General features: G+C 49.1%; 3 protein-coding genes across 3 annotated transcripts; 2 read left to right on the plus strand and 1 right to left on the minus strand.

The window, feature by feature from the left end:
* Positions 1–658: 658 nt before the first annotated feature.
* On the plus strand, positions 659–5875 carry GLOTRDRAFT_103353 (Sec63-domain-containing protein; the record flags this gene model as incomplete). The annotated part of the gene is made up of 18 exons (XM_007864159.1): positions 659–718; positions 771–893; positions 941–1048; positions 1106–1207; positions 1311–1432; positions 1482–1570; positions 1619–1731; positions 1786–1878; positions 1933–2015; positions 2071–2500; positions 2550–2604; positions 2652–2833; positions 2895–2911; positions 2959–3092; positions 3143–3402; positions 3452–3529; positions 3584–4533; positions 4588–5875. The coding sequence occupies 18 exons, from the start codon at positions 659–661 to the stop codon at positions 5873–5875; spliced, it is 4287 nt and encodes a 1428-aa protein (XP_007862350.1).
* Positions 5876–6002: 127 nt separating this feature from the next.
* Positions 6003–7866, minus strand: GLOTRDRAFT_125628 (PLP-dependent transferase; the record flags this gene model as incomplete). Its single annotated transcript, XM_007864160.1, has 9 exons — positions 6003–6125; positions 6176–6230; positions 6279–6352; positions 6417–6688; positions 6742–6835; positions 6890–7031; positions 7083–7272; positions 7324–7562; positions 7613–7866. The coding sequence occupies 9 exons, from the start codon at positions 7864–7866 to the stop codon at positions 6003–6005; spliced, it is 1443 nt and encodes a 480-aa protein (XP_007862351.1).
* Positions 7867–9273: 1407 nt separating this feature from the next.
* On the plus strand, positions 9274–10102 carry GLOTRDRAFT_125629 (uncharacterized protein; the record flags this gene model as incomplete). The annotated part of the gene is made up of 4 exons (XM_007864161.1): positions 9274–9540; positions 9600–9905; positions 9954–10025; positions 10070–10102. 4 exons carry the CDS (start codon positions 9274–9276, stop codon positions 10100–10102), a joined length of 678 nt encoding a protein of 225 aa, XP_007862352.1.
* Between the last annotated feature and the right edge of the window lie 6309 nt (positions 10103–16411).

Here is a 16411-nt window from a genome sequence, read left to right on the forward strand (position 1 = left end):
GTATTAGGAGCTCGGGTAAAGGTGAGGAGAACGCGTAAGGTGTGGTTGTTACCGTCGCCCAAGTGTATTCTAGGCAAGGCGAGGGAGAACGAAGGCGAGGTCGGAGAAGATCTCAGTCACGAAGAGCCATGGAACTCCATTGTAAATGTTCCTTCCGGCCAAAGTATCAAACCCTTCGGCTTGTCTCCACTGGCGCAATCCCTAGTTTCCCGTCTCCTGTCGTTAGTATTTCCACAGCTGAGCATGAAGCATGTTGAGTGAGAGGGTCTCACCTGTCTAGCAAAACCAATGCAGAGACAGTATCGCACTCTTTACACGCTATTCTGTCCTCCGGACGTCCAGATGATGCCATCTCAGAGGAACTAGTCGATCTCATTGGCTTCGACGACCTGGATCTAGCGACGGAAATATTGAGCAACCGTGCCGAGGTCACTGCTCTGGCAAGTGCCTTACTTCTCCAGAAAATAATGCTGGTGAATTAACGTTCTCTTATCAGCTCGCGAGCTTGACCGGCGAACCCATCAAAGGCATGCCTACGGAAGGGGAGAAGCATGGACGTGGTGAGTGTTCTATACTCACCGAACAATTAAACGCTGAAGTGCACCTCCCTTCAGCGAATGGCGTTGGTAATACAGATCTTTCGCCCGAGGCAGCTAGAATGCGGATGGAGTACCAATTGCAAGAGAATGCTGCTCGTCCATTATTCACTGGAACAGCGGTATGAAATGCCATACTCAGTGGATTTTCATATTATACTGATTGCCACATAGCACGATGCCCCAGAGGTGTTACCACATATATACACTTCTTCACCCATAGTCCAGAATAACATGTTATCCGACATGGGCAGCAAGTACCTCCTGCCTATGGGCACTGCGCGCTACGATCACGAGGTAGGTCCGCTCTGCCGGCATATAACCCGTCAATTAAATAGTCTCAGGAATACGAGGAAGTTATCATCCCCCCGGCCAAACCAGTGCCTCCTAATCGAAACGAGCGTCTCATACTCGTCAATGAGCTGGACGACCTTGCGCGAGGATCATTCCCTGTACGTAGACACCTTTCCTAACGAGCATATCCACCTCCTTATAGGTCTAACTGGTAGGGCTATAAATCTTTGAACAGAGTACAGTCCATCGTATATCCCACAGCGTACGGATCTAATGAGAATATGTTGATTTGCGGTAAGCTCTCTCTCTTCTTGCTCGTATACATAGCAGGACTAAGCTTAATCGCTTAGCTCCCACTGGTGCTGTTAGTATACCCTTGAACTCTCGTAGCACAGCCGCTCACATTAATCCTCTATACAGGGTAAAACGGATGTAGCCATGCTGACGATCTTACGTGTCCTCAGTCAACATCGTTCTAAGGACGCACACTCAAGATCTTTGGCTGCAACTATCGATGTGAAATCCTTCAAAATCATATATGTGTTAGTGATAACGATTGAGTGCTGACGTATATATTGACCTATCTGTTAGTGCTCCGATGAAAGCATTAGCAGCAGAGATTGTCCGGAAATTAGGGAGCCGTCTAAAATGGCTCTCCATTCGCGTACGAGAGTTGACAGGTGCGGTCATTGCCTTCAATAAGGCAACAATTATTGACACTCAGATAGGTGATATGCAGTTGACTAAGGCCGAAATAGAGGAAACGCAAATTATAGTGACCACTCCCGAAAAGTGGGACGTAGTCACCAGGAAGCCCACCGGCGAAGGGGAGCTTGTGACGGTACGCCTTGCCATAATATCAACATGCGACGACTTCGCCACTCACCCGAAATAGAGAGTCAAACTTCTCATCATTGACGAAGTTCATCTCTTAAATGAAGATCGTGGTGCAGTTATCGAGACTATTGTCGCCAGGACACTTCGGCAGGTCAGTGGCTCTTGGTCTACCATTCCTAGTACCATCCATAGCTGCCCACAACAGGTAGAGTCTAGTCAATCCGTGATTCGTATCGTAGGCCTCAGTGCAACCCTTCCCAACTATATCGACGTTGCGGATTTTCTAAGGTTAGTTGAAGCACCTATAACGGAAGTTTCCCTGCTGACTCATGCGCAAACCCAGTGTTTCCAGATACACCGGCCTATTCTATTTCGATTCGTCTTTCCGCCCTGTTCCCTTAGAACAACATTTCATAGGCGTCAAGGGCAGGCCCAACAGCCCGCAGTCAAAGAAAAATCTAGATAGAGTGACTTACGAGAAAGTATCTGAGTTGGTGAGGCAAGGTCACCAAGTCATGGTCTTCGTTCATGCCCGGAAAGAAACCGTCAAGACTGCACAGGCTTTACGTGAAGCGGCTTTAGCTGATGGCACTCTCGATGAGTTCAGGTGTGAGGATCATCCTCAGTGGTCTTTCTTTCGTAGGGATATCGGCGGATCGAGAAATAAAGAGATGAAACAACTATTTGATGATGGCTTTGGCATCCACCACGCCGGCATGCTTCGTTCGGATCGAAATATGGTGGAGCGAATGTTCGGTGACAGAGGCATCAAGGTTGTGATGGCTATGTATCCCACTTTGTCCTAAGCTCACTCGTTGACAGGTTCTATGTTGTACAGCAACACTCGCATGGGGTGTCAACCTGCCAGCTCATGCTGGTAAGTACTTTCTAGTGGATACAACCATTGGCTCACCAAACTTGCAGTCATCATAAAGGGCACTCAAGTATATGACAGCTCTAAAGGTTCTTTCGTCGACTTATCAGTGCTGGATGTCCTCCAAGTCTTCGGTCGTGCCGGTAGGCCTGGGCTAGAGAGCAGTGGAGAAGGCTACATATTTACCACCGAGGATAAGCTAACGCATTATCTGGATGCTGTGACCTCCCAGGTAAGCAATTTACTGTTCGAGTGACTCTGCGAATCTCCTCTCAACATGACTTCGCGGTCAGAACCCAATCGAATCTAAGTATGTGTCTGGCATAGGGCGCCGCCATTTACTAATCTTGGTGTCAGATTCGTTGGAGGCTTGATAGACGCCCTAAATGCAGAAATCGCTTTGGGCACCGTTGCGAACGTCCCAGACGGCGTGCGATGGCTCGGTTACACATATCTATTTGTCCGGATGCGCAAGAATCCGTTCCAGTATGGTGGGTTATCCACACTCATGTTGTTCAAAGCCTTACCCCTTCCGTCTTAGGCCTTTCTCGCGAGGAACCTAGTGAAGACCCTCAACTGGGGAGTAAACGCGCGCAACTCATAACCTTCGCGGCCCAACAACTTGTTGAAGCTCGGATGATTAATTTCGATAGACCGCGGGAAACTTTGACTATAACCGATATCGGCCGTATAGCAGCAAAATACTATATTCGGCATTCTTCAATTATGATCTTCAACAAGGAGTTCAGACCGAAGATGACAGAAGCCGATGTTTTGGCAATGTTGAGTATGAGTACTGAGGTCCGCACTGTTATCAGGTAGTTTAATGCAATAGTTGACGGCTTCGCAGTTCGACCAGATGCAAGTTCGCGAATCGGAACAAAAGGAGCTAGAGGAGCTGATGTCTCAAGCACCCTGTGCAGTTAAGGCAAGTCTATGTCATAGATCGTCTGCTATGTCTGGTTGAAACCTTCTGATCCAGGGTGGCACCGAAAATAGCCATGGTAAAGTAAACATTCTTCTCCAGGGGTATATATCCGGAGCGAGGGTCGAGGACTTCGCGCTCGTATCCGACACCGCTTATGTCGCCCAAAATGCGGGGCGGATTGTTCGTGCCCTACTGGAGATTGCCATCAGTCGGAAGTGGGCTAATGCCAGTACTGTCCTGATGGGCATGAGTAAGGCGATCGAGAAAAGGATGTGGCCGTATGAACATCCTCTGAAGCAGTTTTCGCTCAAGCTCGATGTTCTCTATAACCTGGAGCGCTGGGCAGACAACTACACCGTGTCAGACCTATCCTCGATGTCTGCGGCGGATTTGGGAAAATTCATACACCTTAATGAACATCATGGCTCTGCCGTCCTGGAGGCTGCAAAACAATTCCCTACCGCGGAGATCGAGTACGAACTTCGGCCCTTGGGCTCTGACGTGCTGAAGATTGCGCTGCACATCAAAAGGACGTTCAACTGGAGCTCGAAACTTCACGGCGCCGTGGAACCATTTTGGATATGGATCGAAGACCACGAAGGGCTGACTATTTTGCAGATGGCGCATCTCCTGTTCAGACAAACTACCAAGGTTTTGGATGCCGAATTCGTCATATCCCTACCCGGCGGCACGGTCCCGCCTTCCCTGACTATACGATTCGTCTCTGATAGGTGGATGGGAGCTGAGGAAGAAATTTCCGTTCCATTGGATAGCCTCGTGATGCCGAGGGCTCCCCAGAGCTACACACCCCGCTTGGACTTACCCTTTCTTACTTTGTCCGTGCTACACCACCCTGCCCTCGAAGACCTACTCTCCTCCAGATTACGGGCCTTCAATGCAATCCAGACCCAGGTCTTCTGGACAACAATCCGGACAAGGTCTGCTTGTATGGTATGTGGCCCTGCCGCGTGTGGCAAGAGTACTCTTTCGCAGATCCTCTCCTGGTCAGTTACTCGTGTACCATGTCTTTCTTGGGTCTAACACTGGATATTGGTCAGGACGACGCTTAATGACTCTGATGATATTGGGTGGGTCCTTATGGTGACACCTCGGCGTAGTTCCGCTTTGGAACTCATCTCAGAGATGAGACCGATATCAAGGGTCCTTGGTATATCCATGGAGCTATCTACGGACCAGACCATGTTCAGTCCTGTGAAAAGCAAGACGGTCAGGTTCACCCCCGCTTCCCACCTACTGGCAGCCCTTGCAGGCCGCAATACTAGCCGTGCTTTGTCAACCCTGAAGCTCGTGATATGTGACAATCTCCAGCAGTTGGACTCTACGTATGAATTGGCAATTTCGCTGCTACGGTATTCCGCCCAGAATTATTCCGTCCGTTTCGTTGGTTTCGCCAATTCTCTTAACGACCCAACGGACCTTGCTGCATGGTTTGACGTGAACCCATTGGCACTGTACGACTTCAAGCCCATTGACAGTGATCAGTCGCTGCATGTGTCTACGCAAACGTTCACGATCCCCCATTCTGCCGCACTTCTGAAGGCTATGGCCAAGCCGGCCTACACTGCCATACGCGGCGGTTCTCCTGACGGACCTGCCATTGTGTTCGTCCCGAGCCGTGGTCAATGTCGTATGGTAGCATTGGATCTTATCACCCAGTGTGCACTCGGTACCGGTACGATCTCAGGATACCTTCCACCTGGTTTCCCCTCGATCCATATCGAAGAGATATGCCTTCGCTTGCAGGATGCGAGTCTTGCGGATATCATTAGGAGTGGGGTCGGAATTTTCCACGATGGTGTTACTAGGTCTGACCGTGCACTGATGGTTGACCTATACGCGGACGGAATCATCAACGTGCTGATTGTCCCCCGGGAGGCATGTTGGACCTTACCTATCCGGGCTTCCGTGGTGGTTGTAATGGGAACACAGTATCTGGCTTCACAACCCGATGGCGATGAGCGGCAGCTCCGAGAGTATGGCCTGGACGAGCTGGTGCGCATGCAAGGCCGTGCCGTGCAACACGGTGGTTCCGGTCATTTCCACCTCTTTTGCCAAGCCGAAAGCAAGGATACCTACGTGCGCCTATTAGAAGACGGTCTTCCACTGGAGTCCAAGTTATTGGATACGTCCCTGTTCTCAGACTGGTACAAGGATAGACGAAAGCAGAACTCTATCTCGAACAAACAAGACGCGATGGATGTCCTCTCATGGACGTATCTTGCGCGTAGGATAGCCAGTAACCCTGCGTATTATGACGTCGAGCAGGAACCCATAGAGCAAACTCTGACCCGCATAGTAGATGTATTGGACGAAGAATGTAACTGATTCATGATACAAGCACTTGCCTGACATTCTTATGGGATGGCACATACTGGTACTAGTAATTATGTTAGCCTACGAGGCGAATATTGATAACGTATGCATGCAGCGATACCGGACGATCTACCGGCACTTAGTTGACGTAGTTTTTGAGTTTTTGAAGACGTTCGCCTGCTTGTCGCAACGTCTCTAAGTCCTTGCAGAAACCGAATCGAGCATATTTCTCTCCAATGCTGGTGTGCTCATGGCAGTAGAACTGCGCCCGCGTCAGGAGGCAGAGATGAGGGAGAAATATGGACACAGTACCTCGCTGACGGGTATTGAGGACACACCGATCTCGCAGGCAATGAACCAGCATGCTCTACAACAATGTGAGTTTACGACAGCAAAATACGTATTGAGTACGCACTTGAAATCTCTGCCACGACCGTCCAGCATTGCAGGGAACGGATAGTCGTCTGGAATCTTTAATGTAGAGATGTCCTACAAAGACATAGAATGAGTTTAGTCAGAGATCCTCACAGGAAAGCTGGACTGGGCAGCTTACGAGTAATATGAAGTAGCTCCCGTGAGGAAGAGTGTACTTCATGCCCAGTCGGTCGAACGCGTCCAGCAGTACTGCGCGACGTTCCTCATACTCCTTAACCTGAGTCTCGAAGTATTTTCTTTCACGAGCCTGCTCGAGGCCGACAGCAGCAGCCTCTTGCATTGGTGAATTTGAGCTGAAGACGATACGCGTGCAAGCAGCCAGAGTGGGTCGGATAAGGGAGGGAGGACCAATCACCCAGCCTACGCGCCAACCAGTAGCAGCAAAGGCCTCTGCAAGATGACTCCAATGAATATCGCAAATAATTCGCCGGAATGGGACTCACTCCCAGCCGATCCAACTGTCACTGTACGCTCCCACATACCCGGAAGAGTCGCGATCCGAACGTGCTCCTTATCATCGTAGACAAGGCAGTCATACTGTAGGGGATCTGGAGTGAGATTGACAACTTCGGGATATCGCGAGTAACTCACGACTTCGTCGGCCATGACGAGGAGATTGAACTCTTCCGCAAGAGCTGCGATCTTCTCGAGTTCTTGCCTCGAGAACACCTTCCCTACCGGATTGTGCGGCGTGTTTATTATAATCATCTTGGAACGGGGCGTGATAGCTCGCCTACGAGACAATCAGTGAGCAAGAATTCATGTAACTTGTGGGGATACCTACCGTAACTCGTCATAATCTACCGTCCAGTCGTCGCCTGTCAGACGCCCTGGCTTATCCGCCGGGTGTAAAGGTACATATACCGGCTTTCCGCCGTTGAACGTCACCGAGGGGAGGTATTGATCGAAGAAAGGCTCAAACATGATGACTTCATCGCCCTCTTCCAGGAATGCTGTGAAGACAGAGTACTGTCCTACGGATGGTATGTTACTTGGAAATCAGCAATCACAGCGGATGGATTTACCTTCATTTGCACCACTAGAGACCTGGATTTCGGTCTCGACGTCTAATTCCCTTCCAAACGAAGGGCCGTAGTGTTTAGCTATGGCTTCCCGCAGGCGTAGTCGTCCTTTCGGGTGGGAATAATGGTTAGGGGCAATGTCCCTCAGAGCTCCTTCTGCAGCTTCGATCACATACTTCGGAGGGCCGAAGTTCATATAACCCTGCCCGAGGTTGATGCAATCCGCTGGAAGATTAGCGGCGCTGTCAAATGGTAAGTGGTGGGTAATGCTTTATAGTCTTGGCTTACGCACTTGTAGATAGACCAAACATCTGTGGCCAAAGCACGACCCGTGAACAATCGTGAGGAGAACGGGATCAGATTCGATCGATCTTTGCTTTGGGCTGGTACTGTCTTGTGACTGTCTACATTGGCGGATCCACTGCGCGCAGCTTCATCCGTGCTATTCAGGCCGTTCGTCGCACTAAGGCCATTTGTGTTCTTCAGCCCATTAGCAGGTGCCCCACCGTGTACGGATCGCCCTTGCTGGGCAGTCGGGATCGGCATACTTGAGAGAGTACGAAGGCCCAGTGGCAGGCAGGGTTTATGTACCCGTAGATATCCGCGAAACGCGGCGGAGAGAGGAAGACTTAGTAAATTGGTAGAAGTGAGTCAGGACCATTATTGATGTATATATTGCCCGCCAGGCATCCCAAATTACACCAGAGTGGCGGTTACAAGGCAATTCACTCACGTGACGCGGGACATTGCCCTCAGTCCGCTACCGATAAAGCCGAATCCTATCCTCAGGGCTGGCCCCGTGCTCCCCAGTCTGTCAGGTTCGTTAACCCGCTTTCCCCTGAGTCCTGTAACAGCGGAGCAATGGGAGTACGGGTACGGGTAGTATGCTCTGACAGAGTGATGCTCACCTGGAAGCTTGAGTTTATAACTAAACAGCGCGTTCTCACGATCCCTGTATTCCGGGGTCGGACCACAAAGCCGCTGCTGCCTTTTGGAATGCCGATTCAGAATTTGAAGGGACTCCATTCCGTGGATGGATCATGTCAGTCGTACGCGCTTCAACAACGGCCGGACTGTGACTACCGTAGATTGCCGTCGTCTCCGATAAATTGCATGTAGGAGAGACACCCAGCTGGGGTCGAGACACGAAAGCTCAGAGGGGTTATCTATGCTCATTATACCAGCAGACGAAGCAGCGGTGGATACACAGACAAAACAGACTGCAGTAACATGAGCAACACACGACCTACTTATTTATATCGAGGGACCGAGTTTAATATTACCTTGCGACCAGCAAGGTATCTCGCGCTGCGGGAATGCGTTCACTGTTTACATGTCTTTTGACTTGTTTGTATCTGTTGACTAGCCACTCAAGGCAACGATTGCGCTTTCCTCAACATACGAGAGAGTCCGAGGCATATCTGATCGTCTGGGCTCGCTACATGGTCGACGTCGTCGTATAAGACGTCGCTGGTTCGCTTCGGTCTCATCCTACGTTCGTCGCATGTCTGATGCTAATGATCGACTCTGGCCGATGCTATAGTGTGGTATGTTATGGTGCTCTTTTGATGTCCCTAGCTGACTTGTCCTTCGCCAACACAAGCACCTGTTCATTTCTGGCGCCTTTGGCGACTCAGATCTCAGACCCAGTGAAAACGTGCAGAATTTCCTTGAAATTAGAACCTATTAGTATATTTGCATGTATTTGCCTAACATTATTTCCGGCCACCTCGATGACGAAAGTCGCGCGCGACTTCGATTGTGTACCACAGCCCATCGAATGCATACGCAAGACAGACTTGAACGCACGACCGTGACGCTCGCAATACGTCCTGGATGGACTGACAGCTCGGACACTTGTCCGCGGCGCGTCTGTGCATCTACCTTGAGTCTTGCTTTGGCTAGCCGGTGTGCGCTTTCAATTTGTTTTCAACTACCTGTCTCTCTAGTGGAATGGCTGGCTCTGGTAAACATGGCAATGGCACTACCAATAAATCTGGGCGCATATGTGGCTGTCAAGAAGGCTGCAAGGGGAGCAAGAGACTCATATCAGAGGAGACATCTGGGCGACATGCTCTGTTCCGCAAATCGGCGCAAGGTGACCAGATAAGCCGCCTCCTTGCAAAACATATACCGGAGACATCTACCAGACAAGATGCTGAGCCGAGTCAGCAACTTCCGCCTGCCAAAAGGCGAAAGCACTCGAGCCAGCAGGCATCAGTATGTCACCGGATTCTGTTTAGCATCTACCATCTAACAATAAGATGATTGGCCCATAGCCGCCCAGAAGCAGACCACCATCAGTCCCTTCTGGTACAGCCGCAAGTACTGCATCTATCCCGGTGCACTCAGGTAACTTTTTGGACCCCCGCGCTGCTGGTGGTTCTGCTGCATCTGCTACTCGTGGCCCTGAACAAGATGATGTTGCTCCTATGGACATCGAGATGGATGATTCTCGGGAAGGGCTGTCTGGAGAGGCTGGAGGGACTCCAGGCTCTCAGGCTGCCGGTTTGAATATACCTGCCACTCCCCGTCCTTACGTTGAAGATGTACCGGATGAAGGGGACCAACCTGCCAAGGCACAGGTGCGCCCAACAACCGGTCATATTACTCATCTGATCTAACTACTGGAGGGCAAGCTGCCGCCGTCAAAACGGAGGAAGAAGGATGACAGCGCTGATGCTGGGATCATCGATTCTTGGTGGGTTCTTCCGCTATATTATGAGATGGCACTAACAGCATGTCACAGAGATTGCAATGTGGTGTCGTACTGTCTCAGTAGGGTGTGTGGGCAACGGGTGTGCAGGCGATGGGGATGCGGGGGTGCGGGAGGGGCGGGAGAACAGGAAAATAGAATGAAATATGTTATAAAATGCGGGTAAATCATGTAAATACGGTGGCGAGTAGAAGGTAGAGGGAAAATGGAAGTAAATACACCAGAATGCCAATAAATTCCTAGAGAAATGTGGAGGGCTACCGCGGGGACAATAAATACCATAATCGGAATGCACTGCTGCTGTCCCTGTGTACAGTGACGGTCAAAAATCTTTCCCACCCCAAAAAAGGCAAGTCGACCTAACTGCCTCTCCTCACTTTGATTTTTTGTGCATATCATCTTGACCTTACTTGAATACAATATATCAGTTACAAGGGTAAAATTCACTGTGAAGTGAACTAGCAAAACCCCTCCGGAGAGGCCTTGCGCATGCCACAGTGGCATTGCGCAACTAGGGATGGGAATCAATTCCCATATATGGGGTGGGAAAGTTTTTTGACCGTCACTGTATCACGACTGGTCGCAAGGTATACCACCGGCGACAGCCAGCGCTTCTTGAGTGTACGTAAAAGCATTCGGTATGCCAGGCTCCTAGAACCATCCATCTCGCGTCCTCGATCCTCTCTGTTAGGGCGTGTGTGAAGATGTTATCTAATATGGCTTATATGATGTGAATTATTTATAGCTGGGTTTCCTGATGAAGCCAAACAGTGAGGATGAGGACACTATGAGACAGCTGGCGCAACTCGTCGTCCGAGGTTTCACCGGAATTATGTAAGGTAGCTAAGCGACTAACGATGTATCGGTTTACTGTTGGTTTATTGACGTTCGTCGACTGCTGATTTGGATTGAGGCTTGCTCTTCAAGCATGTCCTCTGCTCATCCGCGCATTGACGGCGTCGTGGACTTAAAGATGTCCATATCAGAGTAGTGCTATATCTGTATTATTGATGACATGCACGTTCACCAACTGCACTGGGAACATCCCAATTCAACAAACAAAACATTGAATGACTATTTACCACAACAGTCTAGATAGGCAAGCTGCTCTGGTCTCTCTCTTTCTCTTTGCATACCAAAGCCAAAGGAGACTAACTACACACACAATATTATAAGGTCTCAGGCTACTCTGCAATGAAGAACTTGGTGCTTGGACTTGGCATTGTATGTAAATTAATCTATTCATTGAAAATATAGCAACAGACCCCTAGACACTCGTGCATTATTGTTTCACTATCTCAGAAATTGGCTTGCTTTATTACCATCAGATTTTATCCCCGTCCCCCTGCCGTCAATGTGCAGACAAGCAGAGGACATGCTCAAAGAGCAAGCCTCAATCTGAATCAGGCAGTCGACGAACGTCAATAAACCAACAGTAAACCGATGTGTCGTTAGTTGCTTAGCTACCATAACTACAGTCCCGGACAACCAAAGACAACAAATTCGGTGACCGGATTTCCTGAGGTCCAGCAGCCGTGGGAACCCCAATTTTATTGCAGAAACGAGTGATTTAGACTCTAAAGAAGAGATTGGCACGAGCCGATTTCCCATAAACACCCTGTAGCCTTCAATAATGGGTCGGGATGGGCCAAAATTTTGGCCGTATACAAAACAAATCGGGAAAACTGCGGAAAATATGCCAATCGACTCCTTTCAATGAGCTGAGTCTGATTCTGGCTTAAATATAATAATTGGACCAGCTGATATGCCATAATAGCTCTCATAAGTTCAGGCCAAATATGGCAGTCAAGGTAACATGTGCAATAAATTTGAACTTCCTTGTCAGTGGGCGGCCTCAGAAGGAGGTCTGAAGTATTCGAAAGCCTAGATCCAGCTCCATGCAAGGGTTACAGGTCCCCAAAGGCTCAGGGCATGACCTGGGAGGTCCAGTGACTGTGTAGAATGTCGTTGAAATGGCCCAAAATTTTGGCCGTATCAAAAAGTCGTGGGAAAAATAGGGGGACCTCATTTTTGGATGTTTCCAGCCTCCCTGAGTCCGAATCTGAAGTCGGTTTCCCGCCAAAAAATCTCGTTCGATCAGAAATCAATTTGTTGCCTTTGCTTGTCCGGGACTGTAAGCTGACAGGTGAAATATGAAGGACGTAGGTACTTAACTTAGCAACATGGAAGATAAGTTGGGATATGTCAGTCGCATTGGCTATCTTACACACAACTAGACGTGCACAGGTACAGCTATTTCCACCAGCACCTGCTGGTCATCTAACGTTTGGAAAGCTCGAGGGATAGCTAAGGTACCTCAGTTATCCTAGCTATCTATGTGTCGAGCTAATTTGCAACAAACACAGTGACTCAGGATGTGGCAGTGAAACTACCTCAGTTCCGGTGAGCACAGGTGCACCTGTAAAACATACCCAGTTCTCTCTCATGTCTTTTCACCTATCTAAATGGTTGTTTACATACTATGAGTGCAAGAAACACAGTTGTACCTTGGATGCGTGAATTTGGTACATGACAAAGTCACGAGACCGTGACCTCAGTGTGACCTATGATGGAAGCAATAGCTCTTGATCAAAGAAGAAAGTCGACCCCACTGGGAGGTCACACTGCTGAACGTGTTCGGGAACTGCAAATGCGAACGTGAGAACCACACCATGGTGCACGTGGGCGCGTGTCAATTCTGTGGCTCTGTCCACCGGCCACAGACGCGTACCTAGTGATGCCGCGGTCTGGCTTGGTCTGGTTTATTGGCCCAAATTTGCAAACCTGGGACCGGACCCAAGGTCCAGTTCGGGTAAATGTCCGGACTGTGAACCTCAAAGAACCCGAAATGACATTGGGTCCGGTCAGGTTGGGGTTTGAACCCTTCAAAATTAACATATTTAGGTACAGTTCGGGCATTGTGGCTCCACCTGGACCTCATTTCAGGTTTGGTCCACCCCAAAGCCGGACCGCGGTGATATGCACAGACACACAACAATCACCAAGGACCAAAAGAAATAAACCTAACACCAGCAGTATGGGTGGAGGCGGTCTGAGACAACTGTGGGGTATTTTAATAGTTCAAGGGGGAAGGAGGAGTAAGATGACGTAGGGTAGTCCATAGGAAGACCTAGAAAATAAAACAAACACTTTGACGCCTGAAACAAATGCTAGTTGATGCTCCGGAGTATTTATGTCCGAAAAGTCGCAATCAAAGTTGCAAGCAACGACACCTGTCGTAGGATCATGCCCACGGGGGTAGAAATTGCTAGAGAGACTTGGTTAATTTTATTTCGCTATGGTTGGACTCACCGGAGATAATTAAATTGATGGCAGAGATAAATCACTCGATGAGTCAGGCCTATTGGCAAAGCTAGGACCGGTTATAATTTGCTAAGTTCGATGCTTTCAAACTTCGAGGGTTGCTGAGATCGTAACACTAATTCTCTGAGATGGTGAAGTGCAAAACTTGTTTTTCTGTATGCTACTTTGTGCAATTTATACTACAGGAATGGCTTTGCAACCGTGAGAAGATAAATACCAAATAAACGCCGCTACCCACAGGATTGCTCAGCGCTTGCTGCCGTTATACCATGCACCATATGACTCCCTTGCACTCCCACTTGCTCGTCCCAGCCCCTAGAGTTCGCCTCGACGCTCCGCCACCTGCCCTAAGCGGTCCCATCACTCCGTGCGATGCGCCGCTCACTGACTGATGCTGACCTCATGGTGACTCGTATACGTCTGCACCTTCGGTATTTTGATGGAAACGAGGGGGAGTGAGTGTTGGAGGTTGGGCATGAGGACGACACCCCTTGATAGAAGTGTCTGCAGGCCCCGGAGCTAATTCATCTAGCAGTCACATTGGTTAAGTCGCTCTGGAGCTCCTGTTCGCAGAGATAAATCGCAGAATGGGTCCGTGTACGCCTCGAGGATGCTAGGAAGTCCGGAGCTAAAATAGAGCAATTCTTTAGAGCCCATAGAAGCCTAGAGGTGTGTGAGTGCTGTGTTGAATAAGTTCCGGAGGGCTTGTACAATGCGCTGAGTCCGCGTTTTCGGGGGTCAGACAATCCTGAGGCTTATCACCGGTCTGAGGTTCGAACCGGTTCTCCCAGGTTGGGGAACTGGACTGTGGCATCACTACGTGTACCCCTCCTGCTTATGGTATAAGGCAGTAGGGCCGTGCGAGCATGGCAGAGCCCGCTACCATAGATATAGGTGATATTTGGTAGCAAGCTGAACACTTTACCTCCTGAGCAGTGTCAAATATATCTATTTTGCGAAAGCAGCTGTGTTCCAGCAATTATTTTTGACTGAGCATTCAACTCAATGGCCTAGGGTCCTGAGAGATGTCCACTCATCCCTCCCTCAGGTTTCGAGAATACAAGTTACATATGCAAAACAACTGACATCGGAGTATTCTGATTTCACCTTGAGACCGCAAGGTCCAAGGCCCCAAGCAAGGTCAGTTCTGTCTCTGAGTCCCTTGACAATCATCCGCCACCTTGGCTATAAAGGGGAAGAGAAATGACACGTGGCATGACTATCGGGGTCCTTTAAGGACCCCACCTTTGATTGGTCCAAAGCCTGTCCCACTCTTGCCGTTCACCATATACGGTTAAGCGCCAAATAGTGTCAAATAAATTGCATAGATCTTGAAATGATCGCAGGAAACCTGTGAACTGCCGGGGGGTCCAAGACCCACTACCTATGGTAGTGGGAAAAATCTGCATAGCTTGAGGGTTTTAACTTGTAAGTTTATTGTATCAGTCTGTGAGATTGAAATTTCTGGGTAATTGTAAAAAAATGTGGTGAGTAATCGAAGCTGTCTGTCCAATTGGGGTCACACGAACCCATTGAAGCCCCTTCCGTGCCCTCCCCCTAACGGTTTCCATGGTCAATACTACTGGCATTGCATTGGAAATGTGATGCCTCCACAGATGCCCTGTATACATATAATTAGTCATTGGGCATGAACAACTTGAAATTCATGGAAATTACTCTATTCATGTCATCAATATCCCTGGTATGGTACAATAATATGTGCATAACAAACTGTATTTTATGGATTGAAAGCATAGCTGCCATTGCCTTTCTCGCTCAATAACAGTTGCGGTGTGGCGACTCCCTAGGGTCAGGTGGCATGGCATCCCCTCATGTGCCCAGACATTCGCCGAACACGTCCATGAATGCATTCGGCAGGTGAACCTCCCAGTTGCCTGGATGTTCTCGATCGAAGTGCACCAGACGTTGTAGAGAGGATCTTGTACAAGATTTCGGAACTCCGAACGGAGAGATCCGATCCTCTCTATAACATCTGGGGACGAGACTATAAAACAGGGAATAAAAACGCCAGATAATTACTGACATATGGTCTGTTATAATACATTATGCTGTTGTAATTGTTACTAATTATTGCGAGCGAAGCGAGCAATTCTTCACTAGGGCAGAAGTCCGCGACAAACATGTACAAATTCTACTCCCGGTGGCTGAGGGACCCACAAAGACCAAGGGCCAGCTATAAGTTGATACAGAGCTTTAAATATCCTCGGATTGAGCCTGGAAAGGTTCCAGAATCAATGATACCTATTTACTTGCCCTACCTATCACAAAACATGCCACGAAATACAGTAAGTTGAGCCGTATGCATGCAAGGTTGGTGTGTATGGTGCACCAGCTGTGCCACATAAGTGCTGCTCAATTCTTATTTCGTTCGTCCGTTCGTCTGTTCGTTCGATTGAGCGCGTCCAAAAGAGTGAGGGAGCAATGATGGCCGGCGATCCGGGACCACGGTCATGTGATGTGTTCTCCGTTGGTGGCCGGCACATTTATTTCCTGAGGCTTTTTCGAGATATATGCACAAGCATGATAAGAGCCCCAATTGGGTCAATACTCAGCCTGGGCACCCGGTCCATACATCTCAGAATTGCTATGAGGAGAATAATGTGGCATGTAATCTACGTCGACGGATTTCGTCCACATAACTAGCCACGGAAATTCTCGATGCTTTGCCGCGACCGGTGAGCACATCACATCCAGCCTCGTCTCTCGTGAGTGCGAGCTGAAGGAACTGCTAACTGGTTGGGTGAGAATCCTGGTTAGTCGGGATTCGGACGCGGTGCAAGGCGAGGCGCATACCCCACTTGTACCGCGATTTGCAGTTCCAACAGGTTCACATCACATATGAGCTTACATGGACTGGTATATGATGCATTGTAATGTAATCACTGTATGAATTGGTATGATCATATGTGGATGGTAAAGAAAAGGTGCGGGTGGGTGGGTTAAATCGAGGTAATATGCCTGCGTCTACTGTAGGAACGCTTCATCGTCGGTGAACGTCGTCGTTGAGGTCAGGAAGTCGAACGACGAGAA

Source organism: Gloeophyllum trabeum, assembly GCF_000344685.1.
Source record: "Gloeophyllum trabeum ATCC 11539 unplaced genomic scaffold GLOTRscaffold_00002, whole genome shotgun sequence".
Lineage (NCBI taxonomy): Eukaryota > Fungi > Basidiomycota > Agaricomycetes > Gloeophyllales > Gloeophyllaceae > Gloeophyllum > Gloeophyllum trabeum.